This window comes from Phyllopteryx taeniolatus, chromosome 2 (assembly GCF_024500385.1).
Source record: "Phyllopteryx taeniolatus isolate TA_2022b chromosome 2, UOR_Ptae_1.2, whole genome shotgun sequence".
Classification (NCBI taxonomy): domain Eukaryota; kingdom Metazoa; phylum Chordata; class Actinopteri; order Syngnathiformes; family Syngnathidae; genus Phyllopteryx; species Phyllopteryx taeniolatus.
In genome coordinates, this window is record NC_084503.1 from 39,931,845 (window position 1) to 39,947,991 (window position 16,147).

At 43.0% G+C, this 16,147-nt stretch overlaps 1 protein-coding gene across 3 annotated transcripts in view; it reads right to left on the bottom strand.

Moving 5' to 3' along the window:
• dis3l (DIS3 like exosome 3'-5' exoribonuclease) overlaps window positions 1-16,147 on the bottom strand; it is a 69,778-nt gene that overhangs the window by 29,658 nt on the left and 23,973 nt on the right. For all 3 annotated transcript variants that reach the window (XM_061766231.1, XM_061766230.1, XM_061766232.1), the window contains exons 5-8: window positions 12,301-12,468; window positions 6,077-6,155; window positions 5,733-5,909; window positions 5,440-5,609 (exon numbers count right to left, since the gene is read on the bottom strand). In XM_061766231.1, coding sequence (XP_061622215.1) covers window positions 5,440-5,609; window positions 5,733-5,909; window positions 6,077-6,155; window positions 12,301-12,468 — 594 coding nt within the window. The remainder of the gene's footprint in view (window positions 1-5,439; window positions 5,610-5,732; window positions 5,910-6,076; window positions 6,156-12,300; window positions 12,469-16,147) is intronic.

Here is a 16,147-nt window from a genome sequence, read left to right on the forward strand (position 1 = left end):
AGAGAGAGAGTCGTAATTGGTGCAGATTGTAATGGACATGTTGGTGAAGGTAATAAGGGTGATGAAGAAGTGATGGGTAAGTACGGTATCCAGGAAAGGAACTTGGAGGGACAGATGGTGGTAGACTTTGCAACAAGGATGCAAATGGCTGTAGTGAACACTTTTTTCCAGAAGAGGCACGAACATAGGGTGACCTACAAGAGCGGAGGTAGAAGCACACAGGTGGATTACATCTTGTGCAGACGATGTAATCTGAAGGAGGTTACCAACTGTAAGGTAGTGGTAGGGGAGAGTGTGGCTAGACAGCATAGGATGGTGGTGTGTAAGATGACTCTGGTGGTGGGGAGGAAAATTAGGAAGACAAAGGCAGAGAAGAGAACCATGTGGTGGAAGCTGAGACAGGACGAGTGTTGTGCAGCTTTTCGGGAAGAGGTGATACAGGCTCTCGGTGGACGGGAAGAGCTTCCAGAAGACTGGACCACTGCAGCCAAGGTGATCAGAGAAGCAGGCAGGAGAGTACTTGGTGTATCTTCTGGCAGGAAAGGAGAGAAGGAGACTTGGTGGTGGAACCTCACAGTACAGGAAATCATACAAGGAAAACGGTTAGCTAAGAAGAAGTGGGACACTGAGAGGACCGAGGAGAGGCGAAAGGAATACATTGAGATGCGACACAGGGCAAATGTAGAGGTGGCAAAGGCAAAACAAGAGGCATATGATGACATGTATGGCAGGTTGGACACTAAAGAAGGAGAAAAGGATCTATACAGGCTGGCCAGACAGAGGGATAGAGATGGGAAGGATGTGCAGCAGGTTAGGGTGATTAAGGATAGAGATGGAAATATGTTGACTGGTGCCAGCAGTGTGCTAGGTAGATGGAAAGAATACTTCGAGGAGTTGATGAATGAGGAAAATGATAGAGAAGGGAGAGTAGAAGAGGCAAGTGTGGTGGACCAGGAAGTGGCAATGATTAGTAAGGGGGAAGTTAGAAAGGCATTAAAGAGAATGAAAAATGGAAAGGCAGTTGGTCCTGATGACATTCCTGTGGAGGTATGGAAGCATCTAGGAGAGGTGGCTGTGGAGTTTTTGACCAGCTTGTTCAATAGAATTCTAGTGCGTGAGAAGATGCCTGAGGAATGGAGGAAAAGTGTACTGGTGCCCATTTTTAAGAACAAAGGTGATGTGCAGAGCTGTGGCAACTATAGAGGAATAAAGTTGATGAGCCACACAATGAAGTTATGGGAAAGAGTAGTGGAGGCTAGACTCAGGACAGAAGTGAGTATTTGCGAGCAACAGTATGGTTTCATGCCTAGAAAGAGTACCACAGATGCATTATTTGCCTTGAGGATGTTGATGGAAAAGTACAGAGAAGGTCAGAAGGAGCTACATTGTGTCTTTGTAGATCTAGAGAAAGCCTATGACAGAGTACCCAGAGAGGAACTGTGGTACTGCATGCGGAAGTCTGGAGTGGCAGAGAAGTATGTTAGAATAATACAGGACATGTACGAGGGCAGCAGAACAGCGGTGAGGTGTGCTGTCGGTGTGACAGAAGAATTTAAGGTGGACGTGGGACTGCATCAGGGATCAGCCCTGAGCCCCTTCCTTTTTGCAGTGGTGATGGATAGGCTGACAGATGAGGTTAGACTGGAATCCCCGTGGACCATGATGTTTGCAGATGACATTGTGATCTGCAGTGAAAGCAGGGAGCAGCTGGAGGAACAGTTAGAAAGATGGAGGCATGCACTGGAAAGAAGAGGAATGAAGATTAGCCGAAGTAAAACAGAATATATGTGCATGAATGAGAGGGGTGGTGGGGGAAGAATGAGGCTACAGGGAGAAGAGATGGCAAGGGTAGAGGACTTTAAATACTTGGGGTCAACCGTCCAGAGCAATGGTGAGTGTGGTCAGGAAGTGAAGAAACGGGTCCAAGCAGGTTGGAACGGGTGGAGGAAGGTGTCAGGTGTGTTATGTGACAGAAGAGTCTCTGCTAGGATGAAGGGCAAAGTTTATAAAACAGTGGTGAGGCCAGCCATGATGTATGGATTAGAGACAGTGGCACTGAAGAGAAAACAGGAAGCAGAGCTGGAGGTGGCGGAAATGAAGATGTTGAGGTTCGCTCTCGGAGTGACCAGGTTGGATAAAATTAGAAATGAGCTCATCAGAGGGACAGCCAAGGTTCGATGTTTTGGAGACAAAGTTAGAGAGAGCAGACTTCAATGGTTTGGACACGTCCAGAGGAGAGAGAGTGAGTATATTGGTAGAAGGATGATGAGGATGGAGCTGCCAGGCAAGAGAGCTAGAGGAAGACCAAAGAGAAGGTTGATGGATGTCGTGAGGGAAGACATGATGGCAGTTGGTGTTCGAGAGGAGGATGCAGGAGATAGGCTCTCATGGAAAAGGATGACGCGCTGTGGCGACCCCTAACGGGACAAGCCGAAAGGAAAAGAAGAAGAAGATTATTAGAATTATAGACTTATTCTCTCTCTTGCTTTATATATATAAATATCTATCTATCTATCTATCTATCTATGTATGTATATGTGTGTATATATATATATATATATATATATATATAGTAATGGACACGCCATCAAAGATGACACTCAGCACCCCAGTCTCGGGCTGCCAATTATACATTGGTAGCCCGAGACTGGAATGTGACTAAAAACTCAAGACAAAAAAAGTAGTAGCGTCTACTTGAGAGAAGGAGCTGGAAGAGCTGGTGACCAAGATGTGGAGGGTCCAAGAGGATTTTGCATGCTCTTGTCTTAGGTCTGGCAGCATGCAAGTCCTCAAGGGTGGGTAGGGGGGTACCGACAATCTTTCCAGCAGTTTTGATTGTCCGTTGCAGTCGGAGTTTGTCCTTTTTTGTAGCAACACCAAACCAGACTGTGATGGAAGAACACAGGACTGATTCGATGACTGCTGTGTAGAACTGCCTCAACAGCTCCTGTGGCAGGCAGTGCTTCCTCAGAAGCCGCAGGAAGTACATCCTCTGCTGGGCCTTTTTGAGGATGGAGTTGATGTTGAACTCCCACTTCAGGTCCTGAGACTGTAATTCCCAGGAACTTGAAGGTCTCTACGGTTGACACAAGGCAGTTGGACAGTGTGTGGGGCAGCTGTGGCAAAGGATGCCTCCTGAAGTCCGCAATCATCTCTACAGTCTTGAGTGTGTTCAGCTACAGGTTGTGTCGGCTGCACCACAGCTCCAGCCGCTCCACTTCCTGTCGATGCACAGACTCGTCACAGTCTTCGATGAGGCCTATGACTGTAGTGTCACCTGCAAACTTCAGGAGTTTGACAGCCGGGTGCGTTGAGGTGCAGTCGTTTGTGTAGAGAGAGATGAGCCTTGGGGGGGACCCGGTGCTGGTGGTGCGTGTAGATGATGTGGTGTCCCCCAGCCTCACCTGCTGTGTCCTACCTGTCAGGAAGCTGCAAAGCACCTGTGATGCTCTTGAGGTGGTCCAGCACGAGGCGTTCAAAGGACTTCATGACCACATATGTCAAGGCGACAGGCCTGTAGTCATTCAGACCCGAAAATGCAGGTTTCTTGCGGACTGGGATAATGGTGCAGCGTTTGAAACAGGATGGAACTTCACACAGTTCCTGAGATCTATTGAAGATCTGTGTGAAGACCGGAGCGAGCTGGTCCGCGCAGACTTTGAGGCAGGATGGGGACATAAGGTCTGGGCCTGCCGCTTTGTTAATCTTTTGTTGTTTGAAGATACGTCTCACATCCTGTTCGTGGATGGTCAACTCAGTCTGAATACTTTCCATACCCATTGTACATACAGTGTACACACAGCACCCCATATTGACGGAAAAAAATTTAATTGTTGAAATTTTTGCAGATTTATTAAAAAAGAAAAACTGAAATATCACACAGCCAGAAGTATTCAGACCCTTTGCTGTGACACTCATATATTTAACTCGGGTGCTGTCCATTTCTTCCGATCATCGTTAAGATGGTTCTCCACCTTTATTGGAGTCCAGCTGTGTTTGATTATACTGATCGGACTTGATTTTGAAACCACACACTTGTCTAAAATAATAATAAAAACGAAAATATGTTTGCTGCACTTAAGGTTCCTAAGAGCACAGTGGCCTCGATAATCCTTAAATGGAAGACATTTGGGATGACCAAAACCCTTCCCTAGAGCTGGCCGTCCGGCCAAACTGAGCAACCGGGGGAGAAGAGCGTTGGTGAGAGAGGTAAAGAAGAACCCAAAGATCACTGTAGCTGAGCTCCAGGGATGCAGTCGGGAGATGGGAAAAAGTTCTAGAAAGTCAACCATCACTGCAGCCCTCCACTAGTCGGGGCTTTATGGCAGAGTGGCCCGACAAAAGCCCGCAAGACACATGAAAAAAAACACCTGAAGGACTCCAAGATGGTGAGAAATAAGATTCTCTGGTCTGATGAGACCAAGATAGAACTTTTTGGCCTTAATTCTAAGCAATGTGTGTGGAGAAAACAAGGCATTGCCAACAGTAAAGCAAAATCAAATTCAGAGGCCAGTGAAGACTCACATCTCTAATCACAACTGACCTGTGTGACACTTCGGTACTCAAGTTTTAGAGAAGACAATCTAATCTACTGCATAAGCCTGAGGCTTTTTGAGCCCTATTACAAGACAACTACAGTGGGTACGGCAAGTTTTTAGACCCCCTTAAATGTTTCACTCTTTGTTATAGTGCAGCCATTTGTTAAAATAATTTAAGTTAATTTTTTTCCTCATTAAATGTACACACAGCACCCCATATTGACAGAAAAAAAAATATTTGTTATATATAAAACCTTACAGCTCACAGTGCATGTCAGAGCAAATGAGAATCATGAGGTCAAAGGAACTGCCTGAAGAGCTCAGAAACAGAATTGTGGCAAGGCAAAGATCTGGCCAAGGTTACAAAAAAATTTCTGCTGCACTTCACGTTCCTAAGAGCACAGTGGCCTCCATAATCCTTAAATGGAAGACGTTTGGGACGACCGGAAGCCTTCCTAGAGCTGGCCGTCCGGCCAAAGTGAGCAATTGGGGGAGAAGAGTCTCGGTGAGAGAGGTAAAGAAGAACCCAAAGAGGCTGTGGCTGAGCTCCAGAGATGCAGTTGGGAGATGGGCGAAAGTTCGAGAAAGTTTCAACAATTCCGTTTTTTTTTCTGTCCATATGGGGTGCTGTGTGTACATTAATGAGGAAAAAAATAACTTAAATGATTTTAACAAATGGCTGCACTATAACAAAGAGTGAAAAATTTAAGGGAGTCTAAAAACTGAATACTTTCCGTACCCACTGTACATTACAAATAAATCCAAAAATAAACCAAAATCCAATCTACTTTCTTCTTTGTTCCTTCTTTTGTCAGCTTAATCAAATTAACAGTTAAAATGTTTACCCAATTTACGAAATACTCTTCTAGTAGGTTCTATCACTGTAAAAGACAAACCAAACCTGCAAAGCATCAGCCTGCTGTGTGCTGATGCGGATCTTCGGGATGCGATAGTCCCAAGGCACAGTCAGGATCCGCTGAGAATTCCTGCTCTGGGACTGTGTGCTCTCCCGTGTGGGGAACGTTACCACATAGTCCCTCCAATTCCTCTGGAGGATCCCGACAATACTCCCTGCAAGTTTTATTATTCAGACATGAGTTAGAATACAAGGAGAACAACAATTTTGAATGTTTTTGACAAAATGTTGGATACAATCTCTTCAATGTTGAGTAATTTCAGATATGAGGGTCTCACCTGTAGGCATACGTTTACTTTGAATGTCCTCTCCATTCTTCTCCAATTGTCCTTTTGTCAGGGCACTAACCTTCCCTCTCCATTCACTCTTTGGCAACAACTCCACTACGACAATGTCGCCATGTACAGCCCTGTTACGGTTCTTATTTCCATACACCAACACCTCACTGCTCAGCTCTACAGCAGATGAAGGACAGGATAGTTTATATAAGAGAGATAAATACAAGGACAGTCAAAAGAATGTCTCACGAAAAAGAGACAAAAACATATACAGACACTGAATACAATGTTTCTCTAGCTTAGAATGAATCATAAAATAAGAAAAACTAGTTTCATTGCTGCACCTGTATTTTTATTGGAGAGACCCTCTGTTCTGACAGAAGCTTCTGTCTGTGCTCTGTGCTTGTTGACATTCAGAGTTCCCTGAACACAAAGAGGATAATGTGTGATTAATGTAGCTCTAAGGAAGATGAACAAGCTTTGAACAAAATCCATATGGTCCTGATATGCAGAACCTGGTTGCTGCTTTAAATAAAGGCACACATACGTTTGACCAAAGCAACAACACACTCACTCCGTATGCAAAGTGGCTGCAAGATAGTAGATGCAATACATTATGGACTGGACATCCATCCATCCATTTTCTTTACCGCTTATACTCACTAGGGTCGCGGGCTGCTGGAGCCTATCCCAGCTATCTTAGGGTGGGAGGCGGGGTACACCCTGAACCGGTTGCCAGCCAATCACAGGGCACATAGAAACAAACAACCATTCGCACTCACATTCACACCTACGGGCAACTTACAGTCTTCAATCAACCTACCACGCATGTTTTTGGGATGTGGGAGGAAACCGGAGCGCCCGGAGAAAATCCACCCAGGCACGGGGAGAACATGCAAACTCCACACAGGCGGGGCCGGTATTTGAACCCCGGTCCCCAGAACTGTGAGGCAGATGTGCTAACCAGTCGCCCAACGTCCCGGCTATGGACTGGACAACAGATGGAAATGAGCTTTCTGATAAATCTGGGACAGCATCTCTTCATGTGTTTTGATACTGATTAATGTGATACTGATTAATATACGGGCACACTGTCCATAATCTATACCATACTTATTACGTTCATGTCAACTTCTATTTCTAAGAAATCCCTTCAATCATTGATTAAATTACTGTGTCAAGGGAGTGACAATGGATTTTAACTGGAAACGAAGATGTGCTTGAACTGCAGACTTTAAGCTTGAATTTGAGGGTATTTATATCCAAATCAGGTGAACAGTGTAGGAATCAGAACAGTTTGGTTACAGTCCCCTCCAAAAGTATTGGAAAGGCAAAGTCAATTCCTTTGTTTTTGTTGTATACTGAAGACATTTGGGTTTCAGATCAAAAGATGAATATGAGACGGAAGTTCAGAATTGCAGCTTTTGTTTCATTGTATTTACACCCAGATGTGTTAAACAACTCAGGCAGAGCACCTTTTGTTTGAAGCCACCCACTTTTCAAGTGAGCAAAAGTATTGGAACAGACATTATTAAATTAACTTAAAAGTGAATAAGTGTGGCACGCTGGACGACTGGTGAGCAAATCTGCCTCACAGTTTTGAGGACCCGGGTTCAAATCCGGCCTCGCCTCTGGAATTCGCACGTTTTCCCAGTGCCTGTGTGGGTTTTCACCGGGTACTCTGGGAAATTTGCTTTGCTACACCCTGAAATGGTCGCCGGCCAATCGCAGGGCACATATAAACAAACAATTATTCGCCCTCACGTTCACACCTACGGGCAATTTAGAGTTTTCAATTAACCTACTATGCATGTTTTTGGGATGTGGGAGGAAACCGAAATACCCAGAGAAAACTCACACGGGCACGGGGATTTGAACCCGGGTCCTCAGAACTGTGAGGCAGACGTGCTAACCACCGTGGCGCCGAGTTTCACTTTTTTTATGATGTATTTTCAACAATGGTGTCCTCCTTGGTTGTCTCCCATGAAGTCCAATTTGGCTCAAATAACGACAGATGGTGCAATCTGACATTGTTAAATTTGGAGTTCACCTTTAAAGTTTTTTTTGGAGGTGGTTTCTTTGCTCCTTTGTTACCGTTTGTATTAGCCGTCTCTTCAATTTGTCGTAAATTTTCCTACTGCGATTGCATCCGGGAAGGTTAGCTACAGTCGTGTGAATCTTAAATTTCTGAATAATATGTGCAACTGCAGTCACATGCACATCAAGCTACTTGGGGCTGGTCTTATAGCCTTTATCTTTAATAGGCCAAGTTTGAAGACACCTGTGATGCTAATTAGAGGACACACCTTGTTGAACATGTCCATATGTTCAAATTATTTTCTAGGGGTGCAATAATTCTTTGTTGAGGCCTGGTTCATGAGTTTGTTTTTTTTAAATAATTTTGTTGAACCACAATTCAATATTTTCATTGGTTAATTTTCATCAAATGTTTATCTATTATTACTTTTCTCAAGTTATTTCTGTGACCACAGGGTGTTTCTTTCATAAACAGATGGGTACCAACAATTTTATCCACGTCTGTGTGTGTGCACGTGTGGATGTGTGTATGTACTGTAAGTATATATAACAATGATAACAGAGAGGAGTTTGTGAAAATTTAAAATTTTCAGTAACAATGTCAGAATAACGTTGAACGTTATGACAGTGTGTATGATTATGACTCTACTACCTCAACTGCATCCAATAATGACATATAAATCATTTTCAACATTTATATGAATGTTAAAGTCATCCACGATAAATATTTTGTCTACTCAAATTAATTACTTAGCCTTGAAAATCCAGAGAATCAAATTGTATTAAAAATTAAAGAGTAAGGACCAGGGGCCTCATGTACAAAGACTTGCGTGGATTTCCTCCTAAAACACGGCGTACGGTCAAATCCAGAAAACGTCGTACGCACAAAAATATTCAGATGTATGAAACTCTGCGTACTCATGAATCCAAGCACATTTCCTTCGTACATTCCAATCAACGTGGAAATGAGCGCACATGTTGGAGTAGCCGACTCCTCCCTGTCCACGCCCACATTTGAATATGCAAATCATATTTAAATTAACCGAGATGCCGAGCTCTGAATGATCAGAAAAAAAGGAAAATGAGCAAGGTAATGAAGAAAAATAATTTTTCTGAATGTGAAGTTGCTCAATGAAGTGGAGGCACGCAAGAAAATCCTCTTTGGCACACTGTCCTACGGCGTTAACAACACGCGTGTGCGGTTGTCAATGCTGTGGAGACAGTATAGCGTGCACACGCTGAACTAAAAAAGAAGCGGTCAGACATTAAGGTGGATGTGAAGTGGAGGACAGCTGCCCACCGCCAAAGTGTGGCCAAAAAAAGGCGGAAGAACCGGTGCGGAGGGCCTCACCCTGTTCCAGGAGAGAATTGCTGCGATCATGGGTGACGCTGCTCTCTCAGGGGTGATGGGAGGACATGTGGCTGACTATGATCACCCCACAAGGTTAATATCATGTATTTTTTAGAACTCATAACAAATACAGTAACCTACACTCAGCCCTGTGAGATAAAGGTTCATGCGTAAAGAGGGGTAAATTATGTCAATTTAAACACATTTTAATCATGTGCAACCGATGTACATGTTCAAATGAAGTAAATTCAAAGGACTCTTTTTTTCAGTGCATGTGCTGGAGTCACGAAGCGATTGTGAGGGCAATAGGCGGCATAAATGATCGCCTCGATCAATTAATAGGTGTCCTCACAAATATCAGTGGTTCATTAAATACATTGGTTAACAAATGAATTCTCAGTCCTTGCCTCAATTGCATTGTTGAAATCAAATGTTGCCGGGCATGAATTGTTCATCAGTGCTAATTATTCATGTGTCTCTGTTTCCCAGCATAACCTCTAAGTGTCGCCAAAGCACCAACAGCTGCAGAAACGTGCGTACGCAAGCCATGCAGTTGGCGTGAGGCACTGCGCATTTCCACGGTCATGTCGTTCTTGATACATCTGAACTTTGCCGTGAAAAAGAACGGACGCCACGTTTTTCTGCGTACGCACCTTTTGTACATGAGGCCCCAGGAGATCAGAACACACAAATTGATTTTCAGATGGATGTGTAGACAAAGGACAATTAACTTTTTAATTGCTTTTACATAAATATTTGAACATCTGGAATCAGCTGTGGTAATTGTCATGTCCGAAGTGTGTGATTGTGGGTTGAGGGGGGGGGGGGGGCTCTTTGGTTTCAGCAACCCGCAGGGACAGGGGTTTTTGACATGACTGATATAACCGGCAAACCCCAGCCCATTAATGATCAACCTGGAGGGTGCCATCTTGCGCCGTTGCACAGGGCGCTATTCAAGCCAGCACCGCTACTGTCTGGAATGCCACACTACCCACCAAGTGTGAAATTACACAACCAAGTAAATATTTTGTTAGCTGCCTATAGCCGATAATGTGTCTGTAAGCAAGCCTTTCTGAATTTTGTGAGGTCACAATTAGAATAATTGAAATGATACTGTCCAGACGCACACGTTCTCTGCCCAGGACTTGGCAGCTAAGTTACATGAAGATTACTGTCATTTGACAACAGAGAAAATTTCAATTTTCATTTCAAAGCCAAAAGGTACAACAGATGCATTTGGCCTCGATCTCTAACCGTGCGTATGCACAGATTTGTGCTTAAATCGCGCGTACGCATGTTTGACGCACAGAGCAGTAATTCATCAATATGTTCATACTTTTTTTTGGTTTGGTTTGTGAACTAAATTTGAACATCCTCAGACCATGCGTACGTACAAATAAAGCAGGATTAGCCATCGTAAAAACATCAAACACATCTTTTACCCAAGATCCCCAACGTATTGGAACAACAGTCATTCATAAAAAAAAATAATAATACATTTGCTAATCTGTTGACTGTCCTAAATAATTAAAAGGACACTTCTCATCACTTGTACCCCTCGTCGCGTTCAAGTGCTTGTACAGTCTTGTGCATACGTGTGATCGATTTGCATACACACCACCGCTGGCGTGCTTGAATTGTGACGTTCTCCAGTCGGCATGGCTCTGTGAAGTTCCGTCCGAACTTCAGCCGGTCTTTTTCTTTAATGTCTGCTATATTAACATTAACGACCAGAAGACTGTATTTTCTCAGTTAAGTATGTTTAATGGCAGAAGAGTTGATATCACAGTGCTGGGAGACAGACTCTGCACCGCGGCTGGAGAGTGTCTGTCGACCCCTAGTTTATTCCCTCCTTTCAGCCTACACTCTTGCAAGGATGTGACACAGCCTAACAATGTCTCAGCACTTTTCCTATGTATGACGCAACACTCTAGACAGTTTTTTTTCTAGCTTGAGAAAGCTTAGGGTGCATAGATAGAGAAAATCAATGTAGCAAATACGTGCTTGAAAGAGGCCTATTCTAACAGCTCATATTATTACAGTATACAGTGGGTACGGAAAGTATTCAGACCCCCTTAAATTTTTCACTCCGTCATATTGCAGCCATTTTATAAAGTCATTTAAGTTCTTTTTTTCCCCCCATTAATGTACACACAGCACCCTATATTGACAGAAAAAAAACGAAATTGTTGAAATATTTCAAGGGAACTGCCTGAAGAGCTCAGAGACAGAATTGTTGCAAGGGACAGATCTGGACAAGGTTACAAAAACAAATCTGTTGCATTTAAGGTTCCTAAGAGCACAGTGGCCTCCATATTTTTTAAATTTTAATTCAAGGCTTGCTTGAGGTATGTTCACGTACATTTAATACAATACGGCTGCAAGCAGGCGACAAAACGTAATGTAGCCTAGCAAGCTAGTACTAGCACTAACGGTTGTACCGGCGTTCTGTCGAATCATGCTCTAAAGTTTTGGTGTGTGTGAAGTAATTTAATTACATTAAGTTAGCACCCATTATTTCTGTCATGTTGTAATGTTGGTTTGACCTGACTGATTAGAATATATGACCTGACAAGATATTTTTGAAGATACGCAGAAAACAATACACAAGTATATACAGTAAATGAACAAGTAATTTAAATTAAATTAAATTATTAATTAAATTAAAGACACATTGCTCCATCTTGTGATCGGATCGGTTATTGTTTTTTTTTTAAACTCGCTGATTGGTGATTGGCCCCAAAAATCCTGCTCGTGTAAAGCCTATTTTTAATAAATCTGTAAAAATTTCAACAATTCGTTTTTTCTGTCAATATGGTGTGCTGTGTGTACATTAATGAGGAAAACAAATTAACAAATGATTTTTGCTAATGGCTGCAAAGGGGGTCTGAATACTTTCCATACCCACTGTAGTTGTCGATGTAGGGGTAGGGATATTGGTGTTGGGCATGTCTCTGCCACATCCACAGATCTGCACACTAATTGACAAGTGTAATTTTGTGGAAGCAGAAAAAGACATTGTGGTTACCCAACGTGCATATGATTTATGTTGAGGACAAAACACATAAAACTTGAGTTAGTTTTGCACAATACACTTCATCATCACTTTAAAAAGCTTTGCATCATCAAACTCTTACTGCTTTAAGATGCACCTGCAAGGCTCAACCAGAGAGGTTATACCTGAATGTAGCGTCCAGCCTTGATACCAGCCTCCAGGACTTCAGCCGGTAGGTGGTCAGAAAACTCTCTCTCTGTGCACTCACTCTCTTTTTCCTGTAGGGCGTGGCAAATGGAACTGTACAATTCATGAGCTGCCTGTAGCTCTGACCAGAAGTTTTGTAAATATTCCTAGAAAATAATGACACAGATTAAACAGGGCCTGGGGAGGAAACAAAATAAATAAATAAATAAACATATTGCTGCAAATGATAGTTGCTATAAAGGATGCACAATTAACTGTTATTTTGCCATTGATACCGATAACCCATAACTTGCTGCTTCTCCAAACTGATACCGAATCAATATTTTTTAAATGTTTATATCAGGGGTCTTCAACAATATAAGCATATTCTACATTTGAATAGAATAGAAAAATCAATTATAAAAACCATGAAAAATAACCTCAATAAATAATAAGTAGAAATTATACTTTTAAAGTGCAAAATAACAATTCAAGTTCAATTCAGTTATTTTTTTACTGTCAGTATATGGTGGGAACAGATTTCTCCATGTGTGGTGGCAATGCATCTGAGGGATAGTTCTATTCGCTGTTGCTGCTGTGCATGTCTTGACCTCTGAGGGGCAGTATGGGGAACGCAATGAGATAGACGCAGTAACGAAGAAAGTAGAAGTCACGATCGAATATTTTTAATATAACTCGTTTTTCACAGAGTTGGAAGAATACTTTATATACCTGTGAGTATTGTTAAATTGCCCTTTTGTATGTGTTAATACAGCATTCGTGTACCAATATTCATTATTTTGAGAGATACAAGTGCTGCGAGTTCAATGCTAACTTCCGTTAGCTCGTCAGTGGTGTTTTTCATTCACTGTAGGTTAGCTTTCAGCTAGCTATTTTTCTGAACAAAAATGAAGAAGTCTGTGATGTATTTGAACATTCAAAAAGTGTACTTCTTTTGTGTGTTTATTTTTAGAGTGAATTTTAACTGGAGTGTCAATAAACGACTTTAAGCAATATTCATTCTTAATTCTTGCTATGTTAGCACCCTCGCAACCTATTGTTGTGATCATGTGGGATCTGCATGCCATCCAGGCGCTAATGGATAACAGTGCTGAAGCGGAGCATGGAATAGACTGCTTGTATAAGAGTGGTCAAATCATAGATTTTAGATCCAGTCCGGTCAGATTCTCTTTTTTTTTTTTTGCTGACATCGATCGAAGATTGGATCGGGACACCTGCAGTATTAATCCAAATTTCTATTGGCAGCACCTACAGAAAGGTTGGAATGCAATACTAACTAAAAGGCTCCTGTATGCATAGATCATTTTACAATTGACACTATTGTGAGTCCGAGGATGCACATATCTGGAAATAATGGGTCCCAGCCCTGGTACAATGAATCCCTGCAATTTATCATCACAGAGTACAGATACAGTAATCCACCGCTATATGATGGTTGTTGCTTCGCGATCCCGCTATAGTGCAGATTTTTATTTGTACAATTTGTACAATATTTTTGTGTTATCCATCGCTCTTGCTTTCTCTCTCTCTCTCTCTCTCTCTCAAATATATTATGTTTCAAGCCTTCAACAATAGCATATTTTAAGGAGAATACATTTTCCCCAAAACTAACACGATAAACGATACTATCAATATCAAATATCCATGTTAACTGGGAAGGCTGGCAAATGTCCAGTACCTGTGAACATTTGGCACATAGGTATGGAGTCATGGTATAGGGTCATTAATCTACTACAGAGGCCCAAAAATGTTTTAAAGCCTGCCAAATTTGAAAAAAAAAAAAAAATTAAAAACACCACCCTGTATGTACTTGAAAGCATTTGGGCTTTGTCACGGTTTTTAAATTAGATGCCATACATTTTAATATCCCTGTTATTTTATAGTCTTTACTCCAGCACGCCATGACACTAGTGAGGATAAGCGGTACAGAAAATAGATGGATGGATTTTATTTATTGTATGTATGTTGTTGTGTTATGTACTGCATACTTTCCACTACCTGTATAATTTCTGCTGCCTCTTAGCTATTGAAAAAGAGAGTTGATCTCTAAATAAGCTTTTACCTGGTTAAATAAAGATTATTATTATTTGTTTTTAAATAAGGCCCACCCATCACCCAGACTGTGATGTGAGACCTTTACCTGTCAATCAAATGACAAGGAAAATGAGTTTGCTGAAGTCAAATATCCATCCATGGATTTTCTTCCGCTTATCCGGTCAGGTCACGGGGGCAGTAGTTTTAGCAGGGAAGCCCAGCCTTCCCTCTCCCTAGCCACTTCATCCAGCTCTTCTGGGGTTCCCAGGCCAGCCAGGAGACACAGTCTCTCCAGCATGTCCTAGGTCGTCCTCGGGGTCTCCTCCCAGTGGGACGTGGCCGGAACACCTCACCAGGGAGGCGTCCAGGAGGTATCCTAATCAGATGCCCAAGCCAACTCATCACGCTCCTTTCAATGGGGAGGAGCAGCGGTTCAACTCTGAGCCCCTCCCGCATGACCGAGCTTCTCACCCTATCTCTAAGGGAGAGCCCAGACACCCTGTTCTTTCGGTCATGACCCACAGCTCGTGACCATAGGTGAGGGTAGGAACGTAGAGCGACCAGTACATTGAGAGCTTCGCCTTTCGACTTAGCTACTTCACCACAACGGACCAATACAAAGTCCACATCACTGCAGACGCGACACTGATCCACCTGCGCCTAGAAATTCTGTCCATAAAAGTTTTGAACAGAATCGGTGACAAAGGGAAGCCTTGGAGGAGTGGAAACTAATCTGACTTACTGCCGGCAATGCGAACCAAACTCTCGACACCAATCGTATAGGGATTGAACAGCCCGTATCAGTGGGTTCGGTACCCCATATTCCTGAAGCACCCACCACTGGACTCCCCGAGGGACATGGTCGAACGCCTTCTCCAAGTCCACAAAACACATGTAGACTGGTTGGGCGAACTCCCGTGCACCCTCGAGGACCCTGCCGAGGGTGTGGAGCTGGTCCACTGTTCCACGGCTAGGACGAAAACCACACTGCTCCTCCTGAATCCAAGATTCGACTTCCCCACGGACCCTCCTGTCCAGTACTTCTGAATAGACTTTACCAGGGAGGCTGAGGAGCGTGATCCTCCTGTAGTTGGAACAGACCCTCCGGTCACCCTTCTGAAAAAGGGCGACCACCACCCAAGTCTGCCAATCTAGAGGCACTGCCCCTGTCCACACGATGTTGCAGAGGCATGTCAACCAGCACAGCCCCACAACGTCCAGAGCCTTTAGGAACTCCGGGCAGATATCAGCCACCCCTGGGGCTTTGCCACCAAGGAGTGTTTTAACCACCTTGGTGACCTCAACCCCAGAGATAGGAGAGCAAGATGGAACAGCAAGGTCAATTCCTGTGTTTTTGTTGTATACTGAAGACATTTGGCTTTCAGATCAAAAGATGACTAGGAGACAAAAGTTCAGAATTCCAGCTTTTATTTCATGGTATTTACATCTAGATGTGTTAAAGAACTCACGACAGAGCACATTTTGTTTGAAGCCACCCCCTTTTCAAGTGAGCAAATGTATTGGAACAGACAATATTAAATTAACTTAAAGTGAGTAACATTTAATATTTGGTGGCATAACCCTCACTTGCAATATCTGCATCAAGAATGCGACCCATTGACTTCACCAGACTGTTGCATTCTTCATTTGAAATGCTTTGCCAGGCCTTTACTGCTGCCTCTTTCAGTTCTTGGTTTCTGGGGGTTTCTCCCTTCAGTCTCCTCTTCAGAATGTAAAATGCATTCTCTATTGGCTTGAAGTCCAGTAATTGACTTGGCCAGTCTATGACCT